The sequence below is a fragment of the Myxocyprinus asiaticus genome, chromosome 3 (assembly GCF_019703515.2).
Source record: "Myxocyprinus asiaticus isolate MX2 ecotype Aquarium Trade chromosome 3, UBuf_Myxa_2, whole genome shotgun sequence".
In the NCBI taxonomy this organism is placed as follows: domain Eukaryota; kingdom Metazoa; phylum Chordata; class Actinopteri; order Cypriniformes; family Catostomidae; genus Myxocyprinus; species Myxocyprinus asiaticus.
This window is the reverse complement of record NC_059346.1, coordinates 38,533,115-38,553,823: the sequence shown is the minus strand read 5'-3', so window position 1 is coordinate 38,553,823 and position 20,709 is coordinate 38,533,115. Positions and strand designations below refer to the sequence as shown.

Genomic DNA, 20,709 nt, shown 5'->3' with positions numbered 1-20,709 from the left:
ATAACACTGTATCAATGACATACAGAGTACAACCTTGCATGCATTAACTAATTTCTTTCATTGTATTTTAACAGCAGGTGCTTAGAGTCATATTAATCATGATGTAAATGGCAGAGACAGTGAACACTTGTATAAATCCAACACACCAAACAAGTGGCATGACTGGTTAAAGGAATATTCTGGGATCAATACAAATTAAGCTCAATCGACAGCAATCATGGCACAATGCTGATTACTACAAAAAATGTTTTTGACTGTCCATTCTTTTCTTTAAAAAAGCAAAAATGGAGGTCACAGTGAGGCACTTACAATGAAAGTGAATAGGGCCAATTTTTGGGGTCGCTGGGGGTTTTAAGGCAGAAATATGAAGCTCATAATTGTATAAAAGCACTTACATTAATTCTTCTGTTAAAACTCATGTATACTCATGTATTATTTAATCGTAATTACATAGTCATGGCAAAGAAGTTGTCAAATTTGTTATAACTACACAGAAAAGGTTAGTAAGCAATTTTATCACACTAAAATCATGTTAACACACATATTGTTTATGTCTTGTGGCTATACGTTTGACATAGCCCCATTCACTTCCATTGTAAGTGTCTCACTGTAACCCAGAATTTAGGTTTTTTTTTAAAGAAAGGAAGGGCAGGGGGCCTGGGTAGCTCGGTGGTAAAGACGCTGTCTACCACCCCTGGAGTTCGCTAGTTCGAATCCCAGGGTGTGCTGAGTGACTCTAGCCAGGTCTCCTAAGCAACCAAATTGGCCCGGTTGCTAGGGAGGGTAGAGTAACATGGGGTAACCTCCTCGTGATCGCTATAATGTGGTTCGTTCTCGGTGGGGCGTGTGGTGAGTTGAGCGTGGTTGCCGTGGTGGATGGCGTGAAGCCTCCACACGCGCTATGTCTCTGTGGCAACGCGCTCAACAAGCCACATGATAAGATGTGCGGATTGACGTTCTCAGACGCAGAGGCAACTGGGATTCATCCTCCGCCACCTGGACTGAGGCGAATCACTACGCGACCAGAAGGACTTAAAAGCACATTGGGATCTGGGCATTCCAAATTGGGATAAAAAAGGGGAGAAAATCCAAAAAAAGAAAGGAAGGGCAAGTCAAAATTAATTTATGTGGTAATCAATATTATGCCACAAATGCTGTTGATTGAGCTTAACTTGTATTGAACCCGGAATATTCCTTTAAAGTGTTTGTCATTTACCGAACATTAGGATGGTTAGTAAATGTTGATTTGAATTGGACATTATGGAAAAGAAACTCCAATTTGTGGCTAAATGAGAAGACAAGAGACTGATGAATAAAACAGAGAAATAATACTGGTCCATAACAAACAAAGTGTTAAAACACAACAAATGGAAAAGTGAAAGGTGACATTTCATAACATGCTTTAAAATACCATGTCTATTTTTGAAATGCATAATTATAGAGTTGATGCATTCAAAATGTACTTGTTTTTATAATGTCTTTCAAGTCCTCTTATTCATTGACTTCAAAGCTTCTATTGGTCCCTGTAATTATAATAATGAAAAACCCCTCCAGAGAACAAGAGGGAAAAAATCTTTACAATGCACAGTGTAATCTCATGAGACCACACACACATACCGATGTTGTCCTCGGGCAGTGTGAGAACCTTGAGGCAGTTGAGCCAAAATGTGACCTGGTTCAGTTGAGTCTCGTAGGGCTCCTCCAGACTGAATAAAACCAGGTGAATCGCGGTGGCGTCATTTGCAGCAAAGTAGTCATATGAGCAGTAGTAGACTGGATTACCAGAGAACTCCCATATACTGAAGTCTCCTACACCTGAAAACAAGCATACACACATTATAAATATTATATATACACTACCGTTCAAAAGTTTATTGTCACTTATTCATTCTTTATTTATTTTTTCTTCACATTTTAGAATAATAAAGTCATCAAAACTATGGAACATCATAAATGGAACTATGGGAATTATGTTGTGACTAAAAAAATCCTAAATAAATCAAAACTGTGTTATATTTTAGCATCTTCAAAGTGGCCACCCTTTGCCTAGAATTTGCAGACATGTACTCTTGACATTTTCTCATGCAACTTCTTGAGGTATCACCCTGGGATGCTTTTTAAACAGTATTTAAGGAGTTCCCTTCTATTAGTGGCTGCTTTTCTTAATTATTCGGTCCAAGTCAACAATTTCAAAACTTTTTTTTTTAAAATAAAATTGTAGTTTTGTAATTAAATTAATATGTTGGCACATATTATGGTGATTACACTGTATGTTGGAACAACAGCAAAGGACCTTGTAAAGATGCTGGAGGAAACAGGTAGACAAGTATCTATATCCACAGTAAAATGTGTCCTATATCGACATAACTTGGAAGCCTGCTCAGCAAGGAAGAAGCCACTGCTCCAAAACCGCCATAAAAAAGCCAGACTACAGTTTGCAAGTGCACATGGGGACAAAAATCTTACTTTTTGGAGAAATGTCATCTGGTCTAATGAAACAAAAATTGAACTGTTTGGCCATAATGACCATCGCTATGTTTGGAGGAAAAAGGGTGAGGCTTGCAAGCCGAAGAACACCATCCCAACCGTGAAGCATGGGGGTGGCAGCATCATGTTGTGGGGGTGCTTTGCTGCAGGAGGGACTGGTGCACTTCACAAAATAGATGGCATCATAAGGAAGGAAAATTATGTGGATATTTTGAAGCAACATCTCAAGACATCAGCCAGGAAGTGAAAGCTCGGTCTCAAATGGGTCTTCCAAACGGACAATGACCCCCAAGTATACCTCCAAAGTTGTGGCAAAATGGCTTAAGGACAAAAAAGTCAAAGTATTGGAGTGGCCATCACAAAGCCCTGACCTCAAGCCAATAGAAAATTTGTGGGCATAAATGAAAAAGCATGTGCAAGCAAGGAGGCCTACAAACCTGACTCAGTTACACCAGTTCTGTCTGGAGGAATGGGCCAAAATTCCAGCAACTTATTGTGAGAAGCTTGTGGAAGGCTACCCAAAACGTTTGACCCAAGTTAAACAACTTAAAGGCAATGCTACCAAATACTAACAAAGTGTTTGTAAACTTCTGACCCACTGCGAATGTGATGTAAGACACAAAAGCTGAAATAAATCATTCTCTCTACTGACATTCCACATTCTTAAAATAAAGTAGTGATCCTAACTGACCTAAACAGGGAATGTTTTCTATGATTGAATGTCAGAAATTGCGAAAAACTGAGTTTAAATGTAATTGGCTAAGGTGTATTTAAACTTCTGACTTCAACTGTACATTATCCAGTTAATTTACACTTCCAGTCAAAAGTCTGGACACCCTTGACTGAATGCATGCTTCACAAAATCTTAAAAACCTTCTTAAGGTTTAAATGCTTAAAACTGGTTCTGTTGACTAATATTTATAAATTGTGCCAAAATATGAATCTCTTCACAAAACAAAACATTTTAATAAAAAAAGATATTAAATGGATGAGCTGAACCAGACAGTGAGGGGTGGATACTTTGAAGAAGCTAAAATATTAGTTTTTTTTTTTTTTTGGTCACTACATTCACAACACTTAATTCCCGTACTTCCATTTGTGTTATTTCATAGTTTTGATGACTTTACTATTACTTAAAAAATTTGTAAAAATAAAAAGATTATATAAACAGGTAGTGTATTTATTTTTTTTATTTTTTTTTATGTAAACAATGCTATAAACTAAAGAGCCAAACGTAAATGCAAGAGTCCTAATCTAACTGCATTGTGGAACATAACAAATTTTCATACAAAAAAGGATGATCCTCATTAGAAACGAGTCTTATACCATTGACATTGGCGTTCTGGATGTCGATGGCTTTGGTGGCGGTGTCGTCGACCATAGAGAGAGCGTTGTGTACGGGACTGAAGACCTCCAGAACTCCTTTAGTCAAACTAGGCTCAAACATCATACTGCGGCTACGCACACTTACATTCTCACAGCCCGGGTACAGGTTAGAAATGCTCACAGACACTGCACACACAATTTAACAAAAAATACACACCCACACACAGGGAGAGAAAACAAATAGAAATACAAAGATTTAAATAATTGCATGATAGTTCGTAATATTCAGGAAAAACCAAATGTGAAAAAAAATGGGGTTGATATGAAAAATTGTGAAATGTATTAATTAAAATCATTTCATCATTTGCGATGACCCACCAGATGGGGGAGCTCTTTGCCTAAGGCCTGATTACAGTTGTAATCAGTGTTGACAGAAAGGAAATACTTAGATCAAGTTCCCTTTTCTGCTGTATTCTTGTGATATAAACATACACTTTTTTTTTTTTTTTTAGGGTTAAAAAAAATCTACATTGCTCTGCAGGACAAATACTGTTGCATAAGTTAAGCATTTCTCTGTAATAGGGCTAGTGTGGCCTAGAAGTTAAAGATCTGGGCTGGTAATAGAAAGGTTGTACATTCAGTCATCAAACAGGTAGCTCCAATTCTACTGATTGGATAAGCAATGTTTGAAGATACTGTAAAATGACTATAAACACACACATATGACCATGCATTCTATATTAATGCAACAACTGTAAACAGCCTATCGTTTGGAGAATGAACTATATTACTTGGTCAAAGATATGTTAATTGCTATAATTATACCATAGTGCTGTTGCCAGAATTTTATAAAAGCAGTAAGCCATTCAAGTCTGTGCATTACATTAATTGTACCATTGGGTTAGGTTTTATCAACTTTGCTTCATGCCCTATAACATCCCTTACCCATGGTCAAATTACAGTAACATACAGCCTTCTGACTTTCTGCTTTATTATGTTACAAATAAAATCTGATAATGGAGTTTTGATAATACGATTTGAAAAGTATGTCAGAGGACAGCACCAATCTGTTCTTCTGCTACGGCAAACAGACTTCTGAAGGAAACATAACTTTAATGAAGTGTGTAAAATGGGTATGTGAGAATGACATAATATATATTATTAAAATAATTAAGCTGGAAAAATAAAATTCCAGAGAAAAACACAGAGGCGCTAATGACCATTTTAGTTCAGAGAAATACTGTGAGAGTGTCAGATGACTCAAAAGATTTTTTATATCCTGCAATGTGTTAGTCACACCCTGATGCATGTCTAGCACTATCAATGCCTTACACTGAACTTTGGGTCTTTATGAAAACTTTTCCCTTTTTGACACTACTTCCTCAGTTTGCTGTGGCAGCATTTGTTTTAAAAAAAAAAAAATTCAAGCTTTATAAGCAAGTCTTTACATTGATGCGATTCCACCTTCCAAGGATAGCACAAGATGACTTGTATGTGTTAATTTGGGAATGGGTGAAGAAAACAAATGAAGTTGCCAAGCAGAATTTCCAGTGCTTCTTTAAATGCAGAGAGAAAAACCATCACCATACCTGAAGGTTTGGAGCTGACAGGAGAGGCCGGGTGTCGGACAGGATTGGTCAGTCTGGTTCTTCTCCTCCTGAAGAAACTCCGCAAGATCCCACACTTTAAAGACTCCACCAGAGTGCTCTTCCCGGCTCCTGAATGGCCGAACAGCTTGAATTTAATACGAGGTTGGAGGGTCTGTGTAGGCCGCAGCTGCTGGATGTAAATGGTTTTATGGTTGTCCTGCAATAATCACAAAGTGCAAATAAATTAACACATTACACTGTGACATTTGGACCAATGACACAATGATAATGTGACTAAGAATGTGTAGGGAATTCTAATGAGTGTAATTTATAGGCCCTTAATAGCTAGGATTCATGTGAAATGTGCTAACTGATTATAATCCATTTTGTGACATAAGCAAATAGTAAGTTGGCAAGCATAACCATATAAAGAGCATCAAAAATCTAAGACCACACTGAAAATCTAGAATTTAAAAAACAGAATTTTTTGGGATTTATGAATTAATGAAGGAATATATCAGATTTAGCACTATTTCTATGTCTCTACTCAAATAAGCACATTTATGACACTGACCATGTGAAATCCTTTGCATGAAAGATCAGATTTCCTTGCTCCCACTGAAGCACACAGATGCTCTTTGGAAAATTCTTAAAAGCTCGAGTGCTTGTTGTCAATAAAGCAAAAGGGGGACATACCAAATACTACGAAATTATGAAATTCGACACCCAAAATGCAAAATAAAAGCATTTTCACAAGAGGTCTCAGGCTGGTAATGACATCAAAATGACCTTCAAAATCTTGCCTGTTACTAAACAGTAAGTCTGTGGTTAATAGATAAAACATAAACCTGATCTGTAGATCAAATCTGAGCTGTTGAAGCATTAAAATGATCAAAACACAAAATAAACTGATGTAGAATGAACACTAAATGAGATCAGCCAAATTTTGAGATTAACTCATTTATGTTTAAAACGGCACACAAAGCCCATGAGGCATTCACTTCAGAATTAATTTTAGATATACACTAATATACTGTATATATATATATATATATATATATATATATATATATATATATATATATATATATACACACACACACACACACACACACACACACACACACACACACACACACACACACACACACACACACACACACACACTACCGGTCAAAAGTTTTGAAACACTTGCCTGAAATGTTTCTCATGATCTTAAAAATCTTTTGATCTGAAGGCGTATGCTTAAATGTTTGAAAATAGATTTGTAGACAAAAATATAATTGTGCCACCATATTAATTTATTTCATTATAAAACAAAAATTAATAATAATAAAAAAAATTTTTTTGAAATTGATGACTTGGACCAAATAATAAAGAAAAGCAGCCAATAAGTGCCCAACATAGATGGGAACTTCTTCAATACTGTTTAGAAAGCATCCCAGGGTGATACCTCAAGAAGGTGGTTGAGAAAATGTCAAGAGTACATGTCTGCAAATTCTAGGCACAGTTAATTTTTGACATTATATTACAGATATAAATGCAACACTGCAGAGCTCAAATTGTTCACAAATTCAAACATGGCGTGTCAAGATGTGTCACAAGAGGTTCGACGTCAATGGTGCCAAATGTCATTATGTGTCTATATAAGCAATCATGATGGAACTAATTTTAATATGTGCAATTACAAATCACACCAATGTGCTACAGCAAAGGGGAATATTATCAGTGAATAAAGCTTTGAAATTTCAGTTCCTCACAAAAAGCTGTGAAATTACTTCACAAGTAAATGGACTACTTTGTTACTTTTTGTCACTTTTGGAGCCTGTCAGCTAGTGGTCACCATTCACTTTATTTGTATGGAAAAGAACAATGAGAACAACCACCCTAACATATCTGATTGTGTTCCATAGAAGAAAGCAAATTAATGAGTAAATGATGACTGAATGAAAAATTCGTTTTCATTTTTGGGTGAACTATCTAATCAATGATAGTTGTTTATGGCTGTAAAACTGACATCTCCTGCAAGTGTCATATGAAAGACAAGGATAGTGTAAGCTTTCACAAATAAATGATGTAATGCTAATGAGTGTCTCTTGAATGTCAGTGAGATGAATAATAAAGAAACACTCTCACCTTTTTCAGTTTGGCCAGCAGCACTGCTACATGTTCCTGATGTTCAGCATTCGCCAGATCTTCTGCTGTCTTTCCATCCTGCAGGAGAGAGAGAGAGAGAGAGAGAGAGAGTGAGAGAGAGAGAGAATGACAGTGATGGATAAACTGCAGCACAGAACATTACAGGGAATGCAGGGCCCATCTGGTGTCCACTGACTCAGATGAATGAGCAAAGCTAGATAAATAAAGACCATCAGCCTTTGATCTGCTCAGTATTACCTGTCCATCTTACTGCAATAATGCTCTCGCAGACAGAGAGAGAGATCGAGAGACAGATAGAAACTGCTAGAGAGAGAGAGAATGAATGAGTTTTGTGGGTAGAAGGTGTAAAGTGAAAGTGAGAAGCTAAGAAAGGAAAATGAGAAAGAAAGAGACGAGAGAGAATATCACCTTACAGCTCAACAGCGAACTTCACAGTATGTTTGAAAAGATGTCGGAGACAAACAGCAGGTATTATGGCTGAAATAAATGACAGGTGTGTAATGCTGCCTTCAAGTCATGTCAGTTAAAATGTTTTTACAATAAAGCACTTTAAAATTGGATAAGTACAATGTTGCTCCCAAAACTCCTTAAACTACTACTCAAACAGTGAAATCTTTAAACATAAATAATTAACTAAGCTCAAAACTGGTTTAGCAACATTTAAAAATGGCAATAGGCAAAATTATAGGATAATGAAAGCTAAAATAAATGTGTCAGATGGCAAATAACTGTGCATATATTTCAGAGCCGCTGAACACCCTGCACTCGACAGCGATGATTTACTGTACATTATGCTGTCAATCACATACATCGCTGTTTCAATTATTGGCCGTTTGTTGCAAAGCCCTGTCCATTTGATAGCTTGAGCAATCATCGTATATAAAAGCCAGGTATCTAGGCCTGGGGTGCCCAATCCTGCACCTGGATGACAACTCCAGAAGAGTTTACTTCCATCACTAATCAAACACACCTGAACAAGCTTTTCAAGGTCTCCAGGATTACTTAAAAATGACAGGCAGGTGGGTTTTGATTAGGTAAACTCTGCAGGACAGTGGTCCTCAAGGAGCAGAATTGGGCACCCCTGTTCTAGGCAGTACAAAAATTTATTGAAAATGTAATGTCCAAAAGGCAATCAGATGCTTGTTCCATTGCAAGTCGCCCTCTTGAAGCACGGCATCCAGGCAGGACCAAAAATGGTCTGTTTATAGTCTTTTTTCCAATTAACATTGATCTTTGCTATATTAAAATGGTACAAGTACCTGCCATAGACTCCAAGGGCTCTATTTTCAGGAGTGGGCAAGGCGCAGCGCTATGTGCTATGACCGTGGGCAACATCTTATTACATTTTCGTGAGAGTGCTAATTCTAAGTACAATCTTTGTGCCAGGGCAAAATGCAAGTGGCCGTGGGTGGGAGTGTTTGCGCTATCTGTGGTTATATGCATGCAAACTGTAGAAGTATTGTATGTTAATGAAGTGGCACAATTTGCTATTTTCCTGTGAAATAGGTCATTGCGCTAAGACGTTTCAAAAGCACGGGTTATCTCAGTGCAGTCCAAACTCAGTTCCTACATGTCTTGAAATTGCATATATTATATTGCATATATATATAAAGAGGTACATGTTTATTGTTTACATGCATAATTTTTACTATTTACAAGTATTTACATTAATATGTAGAACACATGCTAAATCAGTACTGTGTCATTAAGACTACAGGTGTCATGCCAATTTTTGACTTACTAGTATGGTTATGGTTAGGGGAAGGTGTAGGTGTAGCATTCAGGGATAGGGACCAATCAGGTAGCGGGAAATAGAAATCTGTCAGGGAGTCAGATTTCAGCACAACATCGGCATCAGCCAGTGGGTGCTTGTTAACTAGAGAGGATGTGTTTCTTTACCACATTCGTGCTATATTTGCTTATAATTAAATTAGTCTTTTTTTGTTGTTTTTAATCAACTGATTGTACAGAACAGAAAGGGTATTAAAAGAGACATTTTTCAGTGACATATGGATTGGGTGGATCTCATCTTTGGACACAGAATGAGTCAAACCAAACTTTTACTCTCAACAAGCAGTGAAAGGATCTCGCTGCTGAACTTCTTCACAAATATAATACTCAATCTCTGGTGACTATCAGAGAAAGGCCATGCTGAAAGCAAGCATTTTACCACAAAAACACATGGTCATATGTAAAATCTGTAAAAACCTAGTATTAGAAAAAAAAATACTTTGAGTCAACAGTGCACTAAAAACAAACTTCAGGGCAGTCTCGATTATCTAAAAAAACCTGTTTACCCAAAACATACCGCAGTCACAGCCCTCGACTCAAAACCATTAATGATTTAACAGCTCGAGATACATATACGCAGTCTAACACAACTAACACCTGGGGCAACAAGCACTTCCAAACCACACAACCAGAAACAGCTGTGTTCCTCCTCAAACCGATGGAGACGAATTAACCAGTCTCCCTCTGAAAGACAGCCCACACCCCCCTCCACACATGTACGTGCACGCAAATGAGAGCAAAAGATGATGTGGTGAACACAGCTGAGGCGTTAAAGCACAGATGAAAAGGATAGTAATGGAAGAGCTTCGCTGCACTGTAATTACTCTTATCTAATGTGGCTTGATTAAACACTGAGCTTTCCTCAATTAGTTTATGATATATGACTACAAATTCTGCTGTAACAAAACAGCCCATTTTCTCTTTAATTTTTTTCTCTTGCAGACTCTTTTTGTCTCTGTGCGCTTGTCTCCAGCTCCCATCATGTGTCCCCTTGAGGACGTGCTTGTAATTATTTATTGATTTCTTGTTGTCTCCTAAAAGATTAAAGATGCCTGAACATTTTAATACTGAATGAAGCATCCTAATGTGTGGGAACAGAATCTAGTTTTTGTTTGACACATTGAGACCACGACTTGTCCTTACTGTCTTGGAAAGGGAGAGGTGAAAAATTCACTGTATGGTAGTCATTTGAGAGAGAGACGAACAAGAACAAATCAAATCATAAACACTGGTACAAACTTTCAAACTTGGGGGGCAAATTCACTAAACATTTGCACCACTTTAGCATGAGCTATTTCACCGCAAATCGCTGCATATAATTCATGAAGCACCTGTCAAATCAGTTTAAGCAGGCACAAAATATGCTAAAATAGTGTTGTGCCGTATTTAAATTAGTAACTGTCATTTCTTACAGCGCAATCATGCCTCCCTTTTAAGTAAATTAGGCGGATTTAATACCTTATCCAGAAAACTCAGCACTATTTGCCTGCCACAATGTTGTGCTATTACTGCCAATGAAAAGCAGGACAAAGAGATGTTTGACAATTTGTATTGTTCAAGACAGTAGTAATTCATCAAATGATGGAAAAGAGCATTATAACTGCCCATATTCTAAATGCACAATATAGTCATGTGTAAATTTTGCATCACAACATTTTTGGGTGTTTGCTCCATTACCCAATTTTCATAATTTATTTAGTGAATTGGCTGCTAAAACACGCAGACAGCATGTGTAAATAAACAACGCTATCAGCAGGGGCAATTCATTCTAAGTGACTTCCCCCTAAGTTACATACAGTATAACAAATACATTCACCCCACATAAATTTCCTATGGTGACCCATAGATGTGGAAGCCATATTTTTTCATTCTTAAGCCACTGACCCATACATACAGCACTATAAATAATAGATTCTTAAATTCCCATGTGCTGTAACATACATTGTGCATCAGCTGATATAAAATATTAACACTGAGGTGGCGTGCTGTGAGATTGGTTTGAGGGTGTGAGTGCGGGGATGTGTGGGTTATTGATTAGAAACAGAGATTGTTTTAGTTCGAGTTGGCTGGGGATTTGGTGGAGCATGTTGTCCTTCACTGGGGCTCGCAGAAATGAACACATTTTCATTAAATGGAGAAGGCATTGTAATGCTCTACAGTCTAGACCAGGGGTTCTCAATGGAGGCAGTACCGCTCCCCCCACCCCCACCCCCACCCAGGGGGTGTTCAAATGATGCAAGGGGGCGATGAGAGCAAATTAGTAGAGAGGGGGGCGTTAGGTTATAATTGGGTGGCGTTGATCAGTCATAATAATCAAATCTATTGTCAAGTTCCTCTTTGCATTGGGGAGCCCGAATCCCAGGGCGTGCTGAGTGACTCCAGCCAGGTCTCCTAAGCAACCAAATTGGCCCGGTTGCTAGGGAGGGTAGAGTCACATGGGTAACCTCCTTGTGGTTGCTATAATGAGGTTCGTTCTCGGTGGGGCGCGTGGTGAGTTGAGCGTGGTTGCCGCAGTGGATGGGTTGAAGCCTCCACACGCGCTATGTCTTCGTGGCAACGCACTCAACAAGCCATGTGATAAGATGCGCGGGTTGACGGTCTCAGACGCGGAGGCAACTGAGATTCGTCCTCCGCAACCCGGACTGAGGCAAATCACTACATGACCACAAGGACTTCAAAAGCACATTGGCTCTTTGCATTAAAACATTTATCTAGACTTGGAGTAAATCAGTTGGTTCTCAATTATATGGGTTGGTACGCATTTGTACTGCGGTTCATCTGATTCTGAAGTCTAGCGAAGAATCTGAAGTATCTGGTTTAGCAGCGTCAAATACACAGGCGGAGGCACAACCTTGGCTTATGCACCTGTATGGCTCTGTAGATGGATACGGCTCAATGGACAGAGCAGTGTGAGCGCAAAGCTCTTAAAGCTCGAGCTCAGTGAGAAGAGGAAACCATTTTAATTCAGTTAATCACCACCCTTGAATTTACTGGGTAACACTAACTGTACTTTAGGCACAAATAGATTGATAAATAATTTTATCATATCACTAATTCAGCTCTATTAAATTTGTCATATGCTGCATTAGGGGAGTGAGGGAATATAATTAATTTTTGTTACAACTTATAAATATTTATATTTTGGGATTGAAGTGGGGGGCGTCCATCAAAAAAAGGTTGAGAACCACTGGTCTAGACTGTCGGCTTAGAGGAGACTGTAAATTCTTACATTACAGACATACAGCTGAGAATTTATGTGTGCAGAAGTAACACAAATCTCTGGAAATATAAGATCGAGGCACATGGGTGCACTCCACACACACACACACACACACACACACACACACGTCCTGTATCAAAATTTAAGAATTCATTCTAGAAGGATCATGGGATGTAAGCACATGCACCTACACTGACACACTGCAAAAAAAATTAAAAATAAAATAAATTTTGATCATTATTTTTGTCTTGTTTTCCAGTGAAACTCTCTAAACATCCTTTAAACTAGATACATTTACTTGCCGTGAGACATCAATACTTGTTTTACGAGAATGTATTTTGAATTAAATTATACTTACCCCATTGGCAAATTGTTGTTTCTTGTTGCATAAATCTAACAAAAGTTTGTAAGGTTTAAGCTTAAATGATAAAAACAATTTGCCAAATGGGGTAAGAAAAAAAAAAAAGAAAAAAAAAAAAAAACAACAAAAAACTACAGGATATATTCTTTGAAAACAAGTCTAATCCGACACAATTTTGATTCAAGTAAATTTATATTGTTATAAGGATGTTCAAATATTTTTCACAAGACAAGACAAAAATAGTGATTAAGAAAATTATATTGTGAGCACAAAAATAGACTCCACAGAATGCTGTTACAACAAGCTGTTTTATATCAAGGCATAAGAGACTCGGTTGGTTGAATGGGCTTTTTGTTAACCTTTATTTGTTATCTGTCATGAATGATAAATTAACATGTATTTAAAGTGAGTGAGTGAGAGAGAGAGAGAGAGAGAGAGAGAGAGAGAGAGAGAGAGAGAGAGAGTGAGAGAGAGCAATTTGATTAATGTTTTATGAGGGCAGCGTATCAGATCATTAGGGATTCACCTCAATATCTCAAACAAGAAGACGACAGCAGTCAAACAAATCCCACACAAAGCCCATACACAGTGTGTGGGAAAAAAAGAACTATTCTATGTATATCCATCTAAGCCTAGTGGTTAGTGTACACACTCCATACACTTGCGGGATGTACCGATCCCATCCCCCCCACCCTTCTCTCCTTACCATCCCCCGACAAAGAAGAAAATATATTGGCTTTTCTAGGCTTTTTTATCTTGAGATTTCTGTACCTTGCTTTGTATTACGAATATGCGATAGTTATTAGTGTGTGTATGAAACCATTCTTGAGGCTAGATTACCTCAGAGCTAATATACATATTCAGGGTTCCCATTCTTTTTGACCAATGAATTTCCATGACTTTTCCATGAAAGTTCCAAAGGTTTGTGATAATACAGATAAAAAAAAAATCCTTTTTATTCAGTCCAATTTGCTATCATCATTTAGACCGATTTGTAAACCGTTTCGACTAATGCATTGAAAAGAACTTACTCAAAAGAATGAATCATTGACAAACTGGACATCACTATGGTTTGCGAGCAACTTTTACTCTAGATAAGAGCAATATCTAGCTGATGAAATATTTTAGAGCAGTGAAAAACTAGAAATATATAAAGTATATCTACTTTATACAGGCATGGAAAACACTTTATATTTTTTGTAGTGCTGTCAGTTGATTACATTTTTAATCATGATTAATCTCATAATTTTTTGTAGTTAATCCCAATTAAATCGCATATTTTGAAAGTGCTGCAATTTTACTCTAAATATACTTTTTTTCCTGTCAAAATGATAACAAAACACGTAACAATATAATGCTTAATTAACATTTTTCAAACAAAGCCTTCCACAGTATAAAGATAGAAATGCACTAAAATAGCACCAATTCAAGTAACATTAATCTTTTACTAAAGTCTAATTTGGAGATTGACTAATTGAAAGAACTAGTCCCCAGTTTGCGTATTAATTGAAATGGGTATTAAATCTCTTAAACTCTCATCCCCCACAGTTTTGATCAGCAGACTGTGGCTATCCACTTTGTCACAGCAATCGTGAAGCCGCGCTCATGATTCGCATAAGGGTGTCAGCGCAATTGTCAGTGTAATGACTCTGAGCAGACACATCGCAAAGGTTCTGCCCTTCCAACCAGCTTTTTATGTTGGTTTATGTTGTAGTAATGATAAATGCGTTAATCGCGATTAAGAAAAAGGAACACGTTAAACTTTTTTAATTAATCGTATGCGTTAATTTTGACAGCTCTAATTATTTGATTTTCCATGACCATGGAAATTTTTTTATTTATAGGTTTTTTGTCTTTACAGTACAGGACAGTAGAAAGTAGACTGAAAAGTGGAGGAAGAGAGAAAGGCAATGGGGCTGGAACATGACACAGGCTGGATTAAAACCTGTGTCCCTGTGAGTACATTGCTCTTATATGCCATGAGCACAAGCTATACCCACTGGGCCACGGCTCTGACACAATACACATTAATTACTAGTATCACTATTTGATATTAATGGGAACCTATGAGGCCTACACTCTAATCATGCAACAGCTCATATTACTAGACAACAACAGCACTCATGATTTGATCTTGCCAAAACCCTGAAGGAACTGGTTGTGCTGTCGAACTTACATTAGTAATGGCCTCAGTGTTGGCTCCTGCAACGCAGAGATGACGCACCACCTCCAGACCACCGCTACTAGCTGCCAGATGGAGAGCTGTTCTTCCAAACTACAGACAAATAAAACAAAAATGTTTCTAAGCACTCTCTTTCTCACTATGATTCATCACAAATGGTAACTAAAAAACAAGGGAAGGAATAAAAACACTTATGACAGAAAACTGCTGAAGTGTGAAAAACGTGTCACTGAACAAAAATGCTGATGATTCAATTTCACATTTACACAATTTTGTTCCTCTTGACTTGTAAAGCCCTCAGTTATAAGGAACACAAATCTTCTGCCTGCTCTAATGGAAATGCCATTTAAAATTTTCACACAGAGAGACAGCCATGTAACAATGTGGCAATCAAAGTCATTTCCTAAATTTTTCAGGAAAATTGAAACTGATAGGACATTAGAATTAAAAAGGAATGGAAGACAATTCTAGATTGATAATACTGAAAAGAAAAAGGTCTACAAGTATTTTTATCTAGTAGGATGTTTAAAGGGATAGTTCACCAAAAAAACTGAAGTTCTGCCATCATCTTTATGTTGTTCCAAACCCGAAATACTTTCTTCCGTGGAACAAAAAGTAGATGTTAGGCAGAATGTTAGCCTCAGTCACCATTCATTTTTATTGTATGGAAAAAAGATGAATGCCAATGGAGACTGAAGCAGAGTGAGAACATTCTGCAAGGTTTGGAACAACATAGAGTAAATAATGACAGAATTTTCATTTTTGGGTGTAGTATCCCTTTTAATACTTGAGTAAGACAGATTTGTGTCAATACAAACCTCGCTTTGACCAAAGAACACATTTAATTAAAAAGCTGTTACTCATCCTTGTTTAAAACTAACTTTGTTAGGAATGTCTAGATTGGCTTTAGCAGCACAGATTTGCATGACAACAGGCAAGTTGCCATCCTTGCAGGCGATGTGAAGGGGCGTATTGCCGTGGCGATCCTGGTGGTCCACATAGCAGTGATGGCTAAGCAAACACTTAACCACTTCAATCTGACACCTCCTCACTGCCAGATGTAGAGCGATGTGACCATCCTGAAATATATACATTTACACACACCGTTAAGCACAATCATTTAATTTGACAGGCACCTTTTTTTTTGCAAATCCATTTGATGCTATTTGCTGCACGAAAATTACACACTTCATTTTTAACGTTTCACTGGATGAAATAACCTTCTCCAACAGCAAGTTACTTTAAAATCTCGATCATCTACTTGCTGATCTTTATGAACAATAATAGACCAAAACGTTGTAAAGCATTCACCTTATCAACAGAGTCCATGTCCGCCCCATGCTCCAGCAGACACTCCACAATGTCCTTGAAACCGCGGGCGGATGCAGTGAGCAACGGGCTCTCACCCTCACGATTCCGGACGTTGACATCACAGCCAGCCTCACACAGAGCTCGGGCCACCGCGGAGTAACCGTGCCAGGCTGCACAGTGCAGAGGTGTCTCATGCTCCTGTGGAGGTATGAAAACAGTCTTTGAAATTCGGAAAACCAAAAAGTCAAGAGTAAACTTGAGAGCACCTATTTAAAAAACAACATTAGTCTGTGTCAAGATGATTTGCCTTAATAAATTGCTCTTAATTAACTTGAAACCATGACACCTTTAATGAATTAAACAATATTAAATTTTAAAGTGCATTGTTGTGCCTGCCTCAAGCTATGGCACCTGAATATTAGTTTTCTTTTAACAGAGCAGGAGATTATATATAATAAATGGGAGGGATGCAACTGTGAAAGCTGGATGGAATATGTCTTTTATTGTTAAAAACAACAACTTTAAAAAAAAAAAGTATTTAATACTACATAATAATTTGGTTATTAGGGCTGGATATTGATGCAGATTTCCCGATTCGATTCCGATTCACAAGCTCTCGATTCGATTCTGATCTCGATATCAATTCATATGGGTACATTTCTTTTATAATGTCCATTTTGCTTACATATAAAATAAATTATCTATCAACTAATGCTCTTAATTGTAAAGGAACCTTCTAGGCAACCTTTCTAGGTACAATTCGAAAATATTACTTTTACAAATTATATTTTATCATTAGGTTTTCATCAAATTGATAACATTTTAGCTTTCAACAACTGACTGTAAAAAACACAAAGGGTATTGGCCCTTTCCCACTGCAGGTACTAAAGCCCGTTTTAGGTACTTTTCCCCAGGACTAGTACTTTTCGTCGAACTATAGTTCCTTGGAACCGTTTTAGGGGGATTTTTAGCTCTGATTTTTCTGCCTTCAGGGGGCTGTATAAGGAGGTAGGGTGAAATAAGGTGCTTTTTAAACTGTTCAGAGATCAGGTTCCTTTAGAGTTCCATTCATCCAAAAATGCTGTCGTTTAAACCATTAACTGATTAGGCAGCTGCCTACATTTTCAGATGCAGCCAAAGCTCATGTAAAACAGCCCTAACAAATGTGTAACTCCGATACTGGTGTCCTCCGTCGGTGTTGCTGCTATTAAATCTCACGTTCCAAACACGTCAGAAGAAAAATTGTCTATACTAGATGACGTCACCATGGTGGTAACTATGTGAATGCGAATGCAACAGGTGAAAATTCTCCTCAGGTTTTCCGTTCCTCGTACGAGTTCTCATCTAAAAAGTTACTAAAGGAAAAGTACCAGTACTGTAGATGGGAAAGGGCCTATTATTCATTGACTAATGGATCAGTGGATCTTGTCTTTGGACTAGGAATAGGAACATTTTCCATCCAGTAGCTAATGATAGACATTTTAGTCGCATAGCATGAGATTTGAATGCACATGCAAGTGATTTACTTGGAATATAGAGGGTTGACAGATAGAGTGAAAGATCGATCTTGGGATTTAAGAATCGATATCACGATCGTTCAAACGAAGATTGTGATGAATCGGAAAATCAACATTTTTACCCAGCTCTATTGGTTATGCAAGATATTTTTTATTGTTATAATAATTTAACTGTAATGCTACTTGGTAACACACACACACACACACACACACACACTACTCTTAAAAAAGACTGTGCTTATTTCAGTTCTCTGAAGTGGTGCCTCAAGCTCACATTAATTTGCAGCACATTCTGGTTTTAATAGCAAGTCTTCTCAGAAATAAAACAATTTTCAGCTAGGACATTTTGCCTATGAATCACTGGATGCCCCAGTGAGTAATATTTCTAAAAGGACTGGGACTGTGTGCTTATTAAAGTCGCTGCTGAGATCTGATAGTGCTGGACAAATGAAGTGAGGCAGGAACATGATTAGTTTTCAACCATTCGCTGTGTTGTGCTTTTCTCATGTCAGCCCTTACAAGCCATGTATTATGCTCACATTTTCCACTGCCATCAAATGTGTCTGAGGTGAAGCAATTTCTCTGGTAAATAATTATTTGTTTCTTGCAAGTACACTGCCTGGTCAAAACAAAAGTTGCATACTCTAATATTTCATTGGACCGCCTTTAGCTTTGATTACAGCACGTATTCATTGTGGCATTGTTTCGACAACTTTATGCAACGTCACAACATTTATTTTCTGTCCAGAGTTTAATTCATTTTTGGCCGAGATCTTGTACTGATGAAGGGAAAGTCAAACCACTCAAGTCTCCTCCAGCACATCCCAAAGACTTTCAATGGGGTTAAGGTCAGGACTCTGTGGTGGCCAGTTCATGTTTGAAAATGATTCCTCATGCTCCCTGAACCACTCTTTCACAATTTGAGCCCGATGAACCTTGGCATTGTTGTCCTGGAATATGCCTGTGCCATCAGGGAAGAAAAAATCCATTGATGGGATAACCTGGTCATTCAGTACATTCAGGTAGTCAGCTGACTTCATTTTATTGCTGCATAACATTGCTGAGCCTAGACCTGACCAATTGAAGCAACCCCAGATCATCACACTGCCTCTAGAGGCTTGTAGAGTGGGCACTATGCATGATGGGTGCATTGCTTCATGTGCTGCCCTTCTTACCCTGATGTGCCCATCACTTTGGAATAGGGCAAATCTGGACTCAGACCACATGACGTTTTTCCATTGCTCCACAGTCCAATCTTGTTGCTCCCTAGCAAATTGAAGTAGTTTTTTTTCCGATTAGCCTCACTAACAAGTGGGTTTCTTGTGGTCACACAGCTGTTTAGTCCCAATCCTGTATGTTCTCATTGTATTGTGCATGTGGAAATGCTCTTACTTTCACTATTAAACATATCCGTGAGTTCTACTATTTTTTTATGTTGTGACTTCAAGCGTTTTAGTGTTCTCCAATCACGATCATTTAAGATTATTTTCCGACCACATTTCTTCTGCGAAGCTGATGGTTCACCACTATCCTTCCAGTTTTTAATAATGCTTTGGACAGTTCTTAACCCAATTCCAGTGATTTCAGAAATCTCCTTCGTTGTTTTCTTTGCTTGATGCAGGCCAGTAATTTGCCCCTTCTGAAAAACAGTAACATCTTTTCCACGACCACGGGATACGTCTTTTGACATGGTTGTTTAAGAAATGAGAAGCTACACACTGCATCAGTTAGGGTTAAAAGAATTGTTGCCAGCTGAAACATATTAATCACTGCAATAATGATCCGATCCAATCACAGCTCTTAAGTATCTGCTTATTTAAATTCAATTGGCGACTTATTTTTGGTCAGGCAGTGTATATTAAAAATTACAATATAAAGGACAGTATTTGTGAATTAAAACAGTATTTATTTCAAAGTTGATGATTAAAGTTTACTTTAATACCTATTTTGTGGTATCATTTTTATAATTTGTTATATAAATAAACAATCCCTGCATCCAAATATGCATACTTCCTTACTTTATAGTCTGCCAAAAGCAGTATTTCAAATGAGCAGGATGTCAAAACCCTAAGTATGCATAAAACAGTAGGTGAGAAATATCTAAGAGACCTACTGCATCTTGCAAAATTATTAAGTTTGCATCCACTGGACACATTAACATTCCATAATACAAAGGAAGCTGAGACATCATATTCAAAACACTGAATTTTAAAATGATGCAGAAACAGTTGGACAGCTTATTTAAACCATAATAAGCACTATATTTACACCAAGAAAGTTGTTCCTTGTGGGTAAATTGTACTTGTTTAACAAAACTGGAGTAAATTATTTTCACGATTGCTGTTACAGCATCATATATTGAGGCCACGGGACAATGCATACATTCCCTGCTGAAGTATGCCAGGGAATTTATTCATACCACTCACCTGCATAACTAAAGGATGTACTTCATTAACAGCTGAGAGGTACATTCTTCATCAAATGCAGTATGTACTCTGACAGTATGCAATTTGACGCAGCTAATCAAATTAGTGTAAAAACACTCAAAAGCTGTTCACTGTGGTGTAGATCAGTGTGTGTGTGTGTGTGTGTGTGTCTGTGTGATACATACCCGGTCTGGTAGGTCAGGGTTGGCATGGATGCTGCAAAGGTATTGGACAACTTCCATGTTACCATAGCGAGCTGCCACATGCAGAGCAGTTTCTCCAGACTAGAACAGAATGTAAAATGTTACTCACATAATTCCATGATGAGCAAGCATTTTATTA

At 37.7% G+C, this 20,709-nt stretch overlaps 1 protein-coding gene across 2 annotated transcripts in view; it reads right to left on the bottom strand.

The window, feature by feature from the left end:
• LOC127424434 (death-associated protein kinase 1-like) overlaps positions 1–20,709 on the bottom strand; it is a 114,279-nt gene that overhangs the window by 6,648 nt on the left and 86,922 nt on the right. For both annotated transcript variants that reach the window (XM_051669660.1, XM_051669667.1), the window contains exons 15-22: positions 20,553–20,651; positions 16,425–16,622; positions 15,995–16,192; positions 15,108–15,206; positions 7,539–7,616; positions 5,403–5,619; positions 3,814–3,999; positions 1,618–1,815 (exon numbers count right to left, since the gene is read on the bottom strand). In XM_051669660.1, coding sequence (XP_051525620.1) covers positions 1,618–1,815; positions 3,814–3,999; positions 5,403–5,619; positions 7,539–7,616; positions 15,108–15,206; positions 15,995–16,192; positions 16,425–16,622; positions 20,553–20,651 — 1,273 coding nt within the window. The remainder of the gene's footprint in view (positions 1–1,617; positions 1,816–3,813; positions 4,000–5,402; positions 5,620–7,538; positions 7,617–15,107; positions 15,207–15,994; positions 16,193–16,424; positions 16,623–20,552; positions 20,652–20,709) is intronic.